The 12,387-nt window shown below is 46.0% G+C and overlaps 1 protein-coding gene across 2 annotated transcripts; it reads left to right on the top strand.

The window, feature by feature from the left end:
* The first annotated feature begins 86 nt into the window (after positions 1-86).
* LOC110566849 (cytochrome c oxidase assembly protein COX18, mitochondrial) lies at positions 87-12,102 on the top strand. Of its 2 annotated transcripts, none has more exons than XM_021664746.2 (6): positions 87-529; positions 2,656-2,756; positions 5,758-5,921; positions 6,240-6,361; positions 9,009-9,116; positions 11,636-12,102. In XM_021664746.2, the coding sequence occupies exons 1-6, from the start codon at positions 152-154 to the stop codon at positions 11,807-11,809; spliced, it is 1,047 nt and encodes a 348-aa protein (XP_021520421.1). In that variant the 5' UTR covers positions 87-151; the 3' UTR covers positions 11,810-12,102. The 2 variants fall into 2 exon arrangements, with proteins under 2 accessions (XP_021520421.1, XP_021520420.1); XM_021664745.2 differs by having other exon boundaries at positions 6,237-6,361.
* Positions 12,103-12,387: the final 285 nt, after the last annotated feature.

The following is a 12,387-nucleotide window of genomic DNA, read 5'->3' as shown; positions in this document are numbered from 1 at the left end:
CCACGCTCCGCCCCACCAAGGGAAGCAGTCCCGAGCGTTCCGCAAGCTGCCCGGTGTCGCGTGGGAAAGGCGGCGCTTCACGTCATCACTGGCGCGACGCTAGGCTGCGCCGCATTGGCTGCGACGGCCGGACCTGGTCGCGGGTCTGCGCATGCCCCCGAGCCCCTGCGCGCCCTTGCTAAGCCGCTGCTGTCCTGGTGTCGCAATGCTGTGCCGCTCGGGTGCCTGGGGTCTCCGGTCCCTTCCCACCCTGCGGCCCCGGGCCCTGGGCTCGCCCCCGGGCTGGAGCAGCGCGCGGCTCCCGGCTCTTCCGGTATGGGCGGCCGCGTCAGTGTCGGCGGCCTCTCCCGGCGGCTGGTACGAGGCCCTGGCCTCGTCGGCGCCGGTGCGCGCGGCGGAGGAAGTGCTGCTGGGCGCTCATGAGGCCACGGGCCTCCCCTGGTGGGGCAGCATCATGCTCAGCACCGTTGCCCTGCGCGGTGCTGTCACGCTGCCGCTGGCCGCCTATCAGCACTACATCCTGGCTAAGGTGAGGGGCGTCGCTCCCCGTGCTGCCTGCCCGCTAGGGTTAACCATCGGGTCTGAGTCTTTGCTAAAATAGTTTAATTAGCATTACATGTGTTAAATGACACTTCGTGACAAGTACCTTCCAGCACATCGGACCTACCGGGTCTTTATTAGTAATACAAGAGCCTCCGAAGCTTTTGGTGGAGACCAGTCTACAGAAGAAGACCCTTAGCATTAGGGACATAAACGTTTTTATCAGCAGGTGTCTGCTGCATTATTTGTCCCTAACTATTCTTACAGCTCCTTATTATTAGAAAGGCTATCACTAAGCTGACAATTTGACGACTCGGATTCTCACTGTGGTCCTACCACCTATGACTGTATCTGATGAGTTGCGACTTTGACGTGGCCTTTTGGGGCCTCCTTTTCTGTGGAATCGGTATAGCATTACCTTTCGATGGCTACTTAGTGTGGTGAGGTTAAATCAACACGAGTTAAAGTACTAACAGAGGAAAGGGAAGCGGCAACATCATGGGAGTCAGAAATAAGTCAGTTCGCGGTATTAACAAGTGGAGTGCTGTTTTCTCTATACTGGGAAATCTAAGGATGGAACAGTAAATTGCATGTAGTTTTTATTTAGTCCTCAAAATTCAGGGAAGTAGCTGTTCCTTTCCTACATCCTGGGAATCAGGATTTCAGAGGTTATGTAGAGCCAGAAATAGAAAATGTCACCAAGCACCCGTTGACCAAGAAGTTGCAGTTTATGTAAAACAGTTTGGCTGCGCAGATACAGGTAGGTGTATAAGCTGGAATTTAAATATGTGATAACTATGAGTTTGAGTGCCCTGATCAAATACAGGGTGGGAGAGGAAAGGGGTTGCATGGTTTACAGGTTATATAGTCCTGCATGGAAGCACAACAGGGCAGCACCTGGAGCAGAAACCACAGAGGAACAGTTTCCTGGCTTGTTCAACTAACATTTTGTTGTTTTCGAGACAGGGTTTCTCTGTGTAGCCCTGGCTATCCTGAACTCAGACCAGGCAGACCTCAAACTCAGAGATGAGCCTGTCTCTGCCTCCTAGCACTAAAGGCATGCACTACCACGCCCAGCTTCAGCTAACTCTTTATATAGCTCAGACTCACATGTCTAGGGCTGGTGGCCCACAGTGGCCTGGGGTCTTCTATCAGCTCCATAATGCTAAAAAAATGCCCATAGCTTAATTTGATGGATGGTATTTATTCCTTCCTTTCTTCCTCCCTCCCTTCTTCCCTCCTTCCTTCCTTTTTTCCTTTCTTCCCTACCTACCTTACTTACTTACCTTACTTACTAGGTTTCTCTTACTGAGTTTCTCTGTCCTGGTCCTCTGGTCCTGGTCTTGCTTTGCAGGCTGCCCTAAAAACTCACAGAGATCCACTGGTCCTTTTCTTGTTTTGTAGACCAGGCTGGCCTCAAACTGACAGAGATCCACCTGCCTCTGTCTCCCCTGAGTGCAGGGATTGTAGATGTGCATAACCCTGCCCAGCTGGATGAAATGTCTTTTATTTTTTATTTAATTTAATTTATTCACTTTACATTTTAGCCCCCTCTTGTCTCCTCCCTGTCCCACCCTCCCTCTTCTGCCGTTATCCCCTTCCTCTGGTCCTCAGAAGGGGGGGGGACCTCCTCCCCTTCCATCCGACACCATCTTATCAAGTCTCATTAGGACTGCTTACATCCTCTTCCTCTCTGGCCTGACAAGGCCATCCCCAACCGCCGGGGGAAGCTATCAAAGAGTGGGCAACAGAGTCCATGTCAGAAACAGCCCCTGCTCCCCTTAACCAGGGAATCCACAAAAAGACCGAGCTGCCTATCGGTTTCCTCTGAGCAGGGGTTCTGGGTCCTCTTCATGACGGTCCTTAGTTGGTGCAGCAGATTCTGCAGGCCCCCTGGGCCCAGATATGTTGTCTGTTGGTTTTCTTATGGAGCTCTTGTCCCCTCCAGGTCCTTCTATCCCCCCACTCTTCCCTATGGCTCCCTGCTGGATGAAATTTCTTACTTGAGGTCCTATCTTTTGGATGTGCCAAGTTGACAGCTGGTGCCAACTATAGCAGTGTTTAGCAGTAAAGGTCCTATATGTGCTCATAAAAATAACTTTTTTTTTTAGTTAGGTGGAAAACTTGCAACCAGAAATAAAAGACATCGCCAAGCGCCTTAATCAAGAAGTTGCAGTTTGTGCACATCAGTTTGGTTGGTCCAAGAGAGTTGCCAGGTATGCAGTTTTGTGTCTGTAACTATAGTTAAAAAAAAAAAAATATATATATATATGTACATATATATATGTATATATATATAATAAATACAGGTTTAGGTATCCTCTTGATCGCCTCATGCATATTAATAAATCACTTTATAGCATGGTTGTGTATGTATTGGAATGGAAGCATATAACAAAAAAAAAAACAGACTTCATCTTAACTCCTGAGAACTTGAGTGGGCCTCCCATCTCAGCCTCCCAGTACTGGGAATACAGGTGCAAACTATTCTATATATTTAATGTGACAGGGTTTCATGTGTACCAGGGTGCCCTTTAGGTAACTAGAGCTAGGAATGACTTTGAACTCCTAATCCTCCTACCCTACTTCCCAAGTGCTTGGATTACAAATGTGTGCTACCACCTGGCCTCTGTTCTGGAGGACCCACTGAGAAGAGAGCCATGATCAGATAAAGATGGCAGTAAACTAAATGCTGCGTTGTGATCTGACTTAAGTCATATGACAGTCAAGGGACTAGTTATATATTTGCTTTGTGGTCTTGTCCCATGTTGTCTGACTGTATCAGCTCTGATATCCTCCCCTCCCATTCCTGGTGGGGGTTTGGGGGGCGGGGTAAGTGTCAGGGGGAGGAATGTTTCGACAGTTCAGGCTGGCCTTGGGCTAGCAGTCTTCCTGCCTTCCAGGTGCTGTCAGTACAATGAAGTGTCACCATGCCTGGCAAGCTAGATTTGATGTGAACATTATCATCTGATTTGTTGTTAATAAGAAAACTTGACAGTGTGCTGAGTTGGCTCAGCAGTTAAGAGCACTTGTTCTTACTGTTTTAATCTGAGAGACAGGCTTTCTCTGTGTAGCCTGGGCTGTCCTAGAACTCGCTTTGTAGATCAGACTAGGCTTGAACTCAGAGATGTGCCTGCCTTTGCCTTTTGAGTGGTGGGATTAAAGCCATGCCTAGCCTAAAGGACAAAGACCCAGGTTCAATTCCCAGTACTCATATGATGGCTAACAGCTCTTGGTTGCTCCAGTCCCAGAGTATCCAACATCTTCTTCTGACCTTTGAGGCCATCAGGCATGCATGTGCTGCAATTAAATACATGCAAGCAAACCACTCATACACATAAAACAGTGAAATAAATCTTAACAGCAAAGAATACTTGATAGGTAGGGAAACATTGTAGCTGCACTAGTGAGGCAAGCCATTTACCTCAGCACTGTGGAGGCAGAGGCAGGTGTATCTCCTGAGTTCCAGACCATCCAGGCTATAGGCTGAGACCCTGTCTCAGAGTCAGGGGAGGAGAAAGTATATTATTGCATGAAACAAAGCTTTATTTGTTAAATATAGATACACTTAACACCTGAAGTTTTGTACTTTATGAACAGGAATCTGAGAGCTACAGCCATGGGCGGGAAGAGCAGGGGAATGGCTGTTGATAGGGGTTGTAAAACAGCTTGGTGAGGTGAGATTCCTGGTGCCTTGCCTCTGCTCCACCAATGCCATGGTTGTCCAGAAAGATCTTGTGCTGATGCGTGATTCCTGCGAATTTCCATGGATAGGCTGATGTTGGGGCTCCATTTCCTTGGATGACTTAGAATTTTCAAGGCCTGGAATGTGCAGGTTTATGTAGAGAAATAAAGTACAGAAAAATTAGAAGAATAAAAGGACCTAGAATGTCTGTGTGTACTATCTTAGTTCAGCACACTACAAATTGACTAAATTCAGTACACCAGTTAAAGGCCTACCAAGTACTAAATGTTTGTGATAAAAGAGATTTAAAGATAAGTAAGGAACTGAGCAAGGTTAGTGGTACACACGTAGGAGGCTTGTGACTTGGAGGCTAGCCTGGGCTAGTACTACTCTCTCTGCCTCATAAAACCAATAATCAACCATCCTTCAAGACCGTGGTCTAGAAAATAAGACTTACAGTCAGAAGGGACAGTCAAGAATGGTGTTGCTGGCCTGTAATTCTGGTACATTGGAGGACCAGCGGCTCAAAGTATCCTTGGGTTACATTGAGTTCAAGGTCACCTGGAACTGTGAGGACATGTCTCAAAAAAACAACAAACAAACAGACAAACAGACAAAAAACAGAAGTGACTGAGCTAATATGATGGTTTGTACTTTTAAACCTTGCACTTGGGCAGCAGTGGCAAGCAGAGCTCTGAATTTTAGGCCAGCTTGTTATATAATTCGTACTAGGCCAGTCAGGGCTACACAGTGAAATTCTGCCTTTAAAGAAAAGAAAGAAAGGTGAATGAATTAATGTAAATTTTGTTGAAAAGTTGATTGAATAAATGGAAGCAATTTGATAGTCAAAGACTAAACGTGCAGGAACCCATAGAACAGGAAAGATACTTTAAGAGGACGAGTGATGTTTGTCTGGAACACAGAGTTAAGTAAAACATGCTTTTGTAGTTAAAATTGTTTTCTACTTTGTTGTTCTTGAAATCCAACTTTCTGTTTTGTTTCGTTTAATTTTGAGACAGGAATTCATGAGGTAGCCCAGGTTTGCCTTACTAAACTGTTTGTGTAGCTGGAGCCTGGCCTCAAGCTTTGAATACCCCTCACCTTCATCTCGTAGGTACTGGGAGTGTGGGTGTGTGCCACCACAGCTGGGAAGATTTCACCCCTAAAGTATTGCTGGCAGTGGCTGGGAGATGGCTCAGCGGCTCACGTCTTCTTCCAGAGGACCCTAGTTTGATTCCCAGTGCCCACAGTGATGGCCCCTGCACATGTACTTGTGAGCCTGCACACAGTTAGAGAATATGAAGTAAAATCTTCTGTAAAATCTTCTTAGCTAGAGATACTAGAGAATGACGCTATAGTCTCACAGTAAAAGGCTGTGTGCTGTCTGTTCAGTGGCCTGGCCCTTAGTGCTCAGGATAGATGAAACCCCTGCTCAACCCTTCAGCATTCACTGCAAACGGCTGTGTTCGTGCTGCAGGGTGAAGTTCCTGCTAGTGACACGATGTCCTGTCCTCTTTCCACCTTCACTGTAGGCTCACTTACCTAAGGAACATGCAGAGACTTGTTTCGGAGCTGTATGTCCGTGACAACTGCCATCCTTTCAAAGCCACGGTGTTGGTCTGGGTCCAGCTTCCAATGTGGATCTTCATATCCGTTGCCCTCCGGAACCTTAGCACAGGGGCCACACATTCAGAAGGTAACTATTACGGAAATCCTCATCCCAAATTCTTTAATATTGCATCATTAAAAAAGCAATTCTAGTTTTCATAACTGCCATTTACTTCTTCCTTACATTACAGAATTCAGAATCTGAAGTGTAAGACAATCTGTTGAAAACAAAAACTTAAGAGAATGAAACAAAACAGAAAATAGCCACTATAAATAGCTTGAATAAAACCAGTGCAGACGTTCAGAGTGAGGCACTCTGGGATTGTTGGGCCGCTCCTGCTTCTGTGTTTCTGATGCCGTCAGCTGTTCTTAGGAATCGTGTTTTGTGTATCAACTGTTTCAGCAGGTGTTTCTGTTCAGGAGCAGTTAGCTGCTGGCGGGACACTGTGGTTTCCTGATCTCACGGCAGTGGATTACACCTGGATTCTGCCTGTCTCGCTTGGTGTGGTCAACTTACTGATAGTGGAGGTCAGTGGTTTCTATTGGGGGTTGCTGAGCATTAACTCACTGGGATTGCCCTGCTATTCTGATATCACATATGTGTGTGCTTTGTTGGTGGACAGAACTGTGAATTCTGATGCCATATCAGCTCTTGACATGAGCCATTGTCCTTATGCCTCTGGGTGCCAGAATCTTTGTTATGGAAGTAAGAGCACTCAGGAAGCAGAGGCGGGACAAACTCAAAACAGTTCTAGACTATATTACAAGATCGTCTCAAAGAACCAAGCAAACAAAACAAACAGTAATTAAAGGCAGCTGTGCTTTAATGCCAGCACTCTGGAAGCAGAGGCAGGCAAATCCCAAAAGCTCAAGGCCAACCCTAGTCTACACAGCTAGTTTCAGGACAGCCAGAGATACATGGAGAGAGCCAGTCTCAAAAATAGATATAGATAGATAGATAGATAGATAGATAGATAGATAGATAGATAGATATTCCTGGCCAGAGCCAGGCACAGTGGCACATACTTGTAATCCCAGCACTCTGGGAAGCAGAGGCAGGCAGTTCTCTCATAGCTCATCTACAAAGTAAGTCCAGGACAGCCAAGGGCTACACAGAGAGACCCTGTCTCAAAAAACCAAAAAATAAAATAAAATAAAATAAAATAAAATAAATAAATAAATAAATAAAATCTGGCCGGACACAACAGAATAGTGTTTTTGTGTGTATCCATTATGTAAATGTGTTCGTAGGGAACCACAAATAACCAATTGCCATTCTCTTAATAGGATAATCAATTTCTTGATGAGGTAAAGAGAAACACATACGTGAAAAATATTCCCATAGTGCTTCACTCAAACAGTACACTGAACTAAAGAGTTCATACTTTGAGTAAAACTTTCACAAACCTCATGACAAATGGGCACTGTCTGGGAATTCTAATATTCATCTTCTTTGTGGCAGACACCTCCTATCTTTTTTCTAAACACCTTGGAGCTGAGAAAGTAGTGGAGTTGGTAGGATGCTTGCCTAGCATTCCTGAAGCCCAGGGGTCTATCCCACCGCTCAATCCCCTGGGCACCATGGTATATACTATAAGAGCAATCAGAAGTTCAAGGTCTTCAACTGTGTAGGAAGATCCATGCCACCCGAGGAGATGTGTATCCCTGTTAGAGACGGAAGAGGTGGGGCGGAGAGATAGCATGGTAGTTAAGAGCACTGGCTGTTGTGCACAGGTCCTGGGCTCAATTCCCAGCATCCACGTGGCTGCTCACAATGGCTTTAACTTCAGTACCAACTCCATGTGTGACATCTTGATGAGATAAAGTAGAGAAACACATACATGAAGAAAACAGCATTTTTCGGTTGCCTCTTCTGTTACCCATAGTGTTTCTGAACTCCACAGGCACCAGGCACACATGTGCTACACACATATGTATAGGGAAAAAACCCATACACATGTTTTTTGTCTGTTTGTTTGTTAAGATTAAAAAATAGAACTAGGATCCTGGAGAGATGACTCAGTGGGTCCTGGACTCACTGTCTGCTTTTCCGGAGGTCCTGAGTTAATTCCTGCCAACCACATGGTGACTCATTACCATCCATATTGGGATCTGATGCCTCTTCTGCATGCAGGTGTACATGCAGATAGAGCACTCAGACATAAAATAAATAAATAAGTCGTTTTAAAAAATAGAGTCTGAAGTCATCAGTGAATTTTGTTGGGGAAAAATGTCATGTGCATTATAAATGTTCTTTCTTAAGAACACTTATTGTGGCTCCATGGTTATGTTCAGTGAATATAGAAAGAAGGAACTGATAAAACAGAAGGCCAAAATGAATTACTGTCAGTGCTGTAGTCTGTTCTGTATGCCATTTGATGACTAAGAAAAAGCTGTAATTTAACAGGATTGTGTGTGGGTGTCTCTGAACAGTTGACATGAATTATCTATAATCTTGTGAGTATTAAATTGTATTTTAAATGAGGGAAAGCTGCACACAAGAGTTAAAACTTGTGTGAGGTTATGAATCTCTGGGAATGCAGGGCCACCAGGTGTGGGGTCAGCTGTCTGTTAAACTCATCACCTGGGAAGTTGAGGCAAGAGAATCCCTATGTAGTGAGAGCCTGCCTCACAAAACCAGCAGCAACCCCAGGCTTGCCCTTTGCAGTCACAGCCTCTGCTTCGTATGCACAGAAGCCCAAGCGTGGTTCCCAGCCCTGGATGGACGGTTACATTCATGTGTTCATTGGCATTGAGAGTGTCGTGTGTAAGGGCTGGATGCAGAGGCCATGGCCTTGCACACACTAGGCCAAGTGCTCTGCCATTGAACCATGGTGCCAGCCCTAGAAGGTACGGGTGGAGGCTGGTCACAAATCAGCGCTTACTGAGTTGTGGTGGTCCACACCTGAGATCCCAGCAAAGGCAGTGATGGAGGCTACCCTAGTCTATAGAGTAAGTTCCAGGCCAGTCAGGGCTACATGGTGAAACCCTATCGGAAGACACTGTCTTCACAGATCTGTAAGCCAAAGATAGCCTTGAGTTGCTGATCCATATCACAAATAGTAGGATTATAGGAGTGTTCCGCAAAGCCTAGACTTCAGCATTTGTTTTAAAGGTTACCTGATTTAATGTGAATTTTAGTAATCATGCTGTGTTCTTCATGATTTCACTTCAGATTTTCTCTCTACAAAAAATTGGAATGTCTCGTTTTCATATGTACATTACGAACTTTGTCCGTGCTGTATCGGTGTTGATGATCCCGATTGCCGCAACAGTACCTTCGGTGAGTAGCGCCACACTGCTTGTGGCCCATGCTCAGCTCCCACAGCCTGGCACCCTGCTGCTTTTACCCACTTGACCCTTGCTCTTGAATTTGACTGTGTAGCTACTGTCTGTGCCATTAAGCAGCACTTTTGAGCATTGCCTGGATTGACTCATCATGCATGTGTCCTGCTCTCCTTTCAGACTTGTTACTCCCTTCCTCTGCTTTGATCTGACAGAGCACCTTGCATACTCTCGTAGTTACCTAGAGTCAGTAGACTAGTGTGAGGTATTAGTAACTAGACTAGTAATTAGACGAGCTAATACACTGAACAACTTCCATATAGACTGGACCACGAACTTAGCAAAGAAAGCCCTGCCGAGTCTACATGTACTCACGAGTACTGGTTGGCCTTGTGCATTGCTGTGGGTTTGCCTCACTTGTCCCTGTTGAGATCTCAGTAGGCTTTTGAAAGAAATAGAACAAACAACTGGTGTTATAACTACTTCAGTCCCTTACGTATTTCCCACAGCTACTTTAGAAGTTGCCAAAAGCTGTGTCTTGTGTGTTTCATCTTCACTCAGAGCCAACATGAAGCCATTAAGTGGAATTCAGTTCCCAGTAATGAAAGTTAGATGAGCAGACACAAAGTTCTCACAGTCCTCAGGGATCTGAAGCAATGTGCTGTTGTGTAAACATGTATATTAAGCTGGTACTTGAATGAATGTCGTTTACCTGTGTAAAAGAAGTTCCCACATCTCTGAAGTAGACCTCGTGCCCGTGAGCATGCGGTGATATGTATCATAGTGCTCTCCTAAAGGGGAGTATTGCTGTCAGACATGGTGTACCCCAGAGCAATATGGAAGAACTTTCCCTGATGAAATGAGCAGTGTCATGTCAAGCATCAGGCTCAGAGTTAGGGACAGGTCTGAAAAGGTGTATCACACACCATGATTAACCCATCCAGTGTAGGGGTGATGTGCCAGCTCCATGAAGACAGAGCCTGCTGCTGCTTTCTGCTCCATCACACACAGCCTCTGATTTTTGCCACAGTGGCCAACCAGGTGAGCAGGTTGGCTGCAGAAATGGTAGAAGGCACTTCAGAAACGCGTGGTCCACTGCTAGATGTCCTACCACATAAATGTGCACGTGTCTCCTTCATTTGCTCGTATCTAAGCTGCTTAAGAGCCTCGGAAGTATCTACAGTGGTAGTTTAGAAACCAGCTACAAATTAGGGTTTTGTTTCTTAGCAAGAAGAGAAATTATGTAGATGGTAGCCTAACGCTCCACCTGGATGCTTTAAAAAAAAAAAAAAAAGTGGTGTGGTGAGAGGAGGGCATGGCCATTGTCGCAGCTACTGAGGAAGTGAAGCAGAAGGATCTCCGCATGCCGAACACACCCTGATTTTATACTGGCACTTGCATGTGTCGGTACATGTGCGGTGGTCACAGGACAGCCTCCTGCAGCCTCCTGCAGTCATTGCTCCTTCCACCAAGTGGGTCCCGGGGATTAAAATCTTATCATGTGTTTTGGTGGCAAGCACCTTTACCAGTTGGGCCATCTTGCCAGCCGTGGGCACTCTTGTTAAAGCTTTTTGCATATTGCCTCATAATTTTCGAGGTGGTATGGTACAGTGAGGCAGGCACTGTTAAACAGTCTCCCATGTCAGTGAGAGGAGCCTGAAGCTCCGAGGGAAGGTAAACAGCTGTTTGTACTGCTTAGGCCTCTCGCATGTCCAGGCAGTCGAGCTGTCGTTCGTAACTGCTGTGCTAATCTGCCTTTGCTCTATTACTTCTGCTCTTGAGGTCTCATGGTAAGCAAGTGCGGACACTCACTGTGGCTGTGTACTGTCCTTACCATTCTGTGCAAATGCTCTCATAACAGCCGACAAGATGGGCACAGTGACTGTCCCATTTCACAGATAGGGAACTGAAGCAAGAGAAATAACCAGTACAAGTAAAAAATAGTGAACAGGACTCGGACCGGGAGCACTTCATCCCAGGCTTACCAGCCACATAGTGTTTGCTCAAGCAAAGCCTGAAGTGCATGTGAGTGTAAGAAACACATGTATATATAGAAAGACAGCAGGGCTTAGTCAAAAGCACCAGGCTGGGTTGTATCACAAAAGAAAATTGATGATAATTCTGTCTCTGAAGAAACAAATGCATGGAGAAACTAGTTTCTGGGGAGTCGTGCAAGACTGATGAGTAAAAGGAGGAAACGAGGTTTAGTGAGACTGCCATGGGAAGCGGCCACATCCCCAGGCTCCCACCATCTGTCTTTCTAACCAGCCTGTCAGCACCTGTGGTGGAAGAAAAGTCCTCAGAGCCAGAAAAGGGGGGTGCCTTCTGCTCTGCCTGGGACCTGCTCTCTGTCCTGCGGCTGCTATTCTGCGTGCGTTCTTGTGCTCTCAGCCTCTCTTGCCTGCTGGACCCCACTTGCTATCTCGTAGCTCACTCAGAGTGCCTTTTTTTTTTCTGCCTGCTTGTACAAACCTTGACCACCAGGAACAGGTGCTAACCATCCTGTGCTCTCTCTAGTCGCTTGTTCTCTACTGGCTGTGCTCCAGCCTCATGGGCCTCTCACAGAATCTGCTGCTGCGCTCCCCTGGAGTCCGCCAGCTTTGCCGGATACCACCCACCAAGTCGGACTCGGAGACCCCTTACAGAGACCTCTCTGCTGCCTTCTGTGCCAAGTTCCTTTCAAGAAAATGATACCATCCACTTCCAATATGTTTGAAATAATTATAGACGTCACTGTCAGTTTTGTATAGCAATCTTAAAAGACTTTATTTAACTATAAAGCACTGTGGGAAAGATGTAAATTAGATGTAGTTGACAATAATAGTTAAATCTTTTAAGTATTAAGAAATGTTCAGTTGCAAAAGTGTGACAATAAGACAGGATGCCTGGCCTTCTTCATAAAATCATAGCTTTGCTGAGAACAGGACTAGGTCCTGTGTGATCTCTGCGTCAACTGTCCACATAATAAAGTTTTGCAAATTAAAGGCTCTGGTGAAATAATTCCTTATGTGTGGGTCGGTGGGGCTGTGCACTGTGTTCAGGTGTATACAGAAGCTGGAAGCTCCAGATCCCTCTAGGGTTGAAGTAGGCAGCCGAGGTGGGTGCTGGGAGCCGGGCTAGGGTCTTCTGGAAGACCAGCATATACTCACCACTGAGCCATTTAGCCATGTCGGCAGCCCAGGTGAGGTGATGCTCAATACTTGGATTGGGGGCTGATTGTAGGTCTCTTTGTGGATTTGAAAATAGTCTGTAGAGGTTTTTTGTCTGTC

The sequence above is a fragment of the Meriones unguiculatus genome, chromosome 3, assembly GCF_030254825.1.
Source record: "Meriones unguiculatus strain TT.TT164.6M chromosome 3, Bangor_MerUng_6.1, whole genome shotgun sequence".
Taxonomy (NCBI): domain Eukaryota; kingdom Metazoa; phylum Chordata; class Mammalia; order Rodentia; family Muridae; genus Meriones; species Meriones unguiculatus.
Note: the sequence above shows the minus strand (reverse complement) of the source record. Positions and strands in the feature narration are given on the sequence as shown.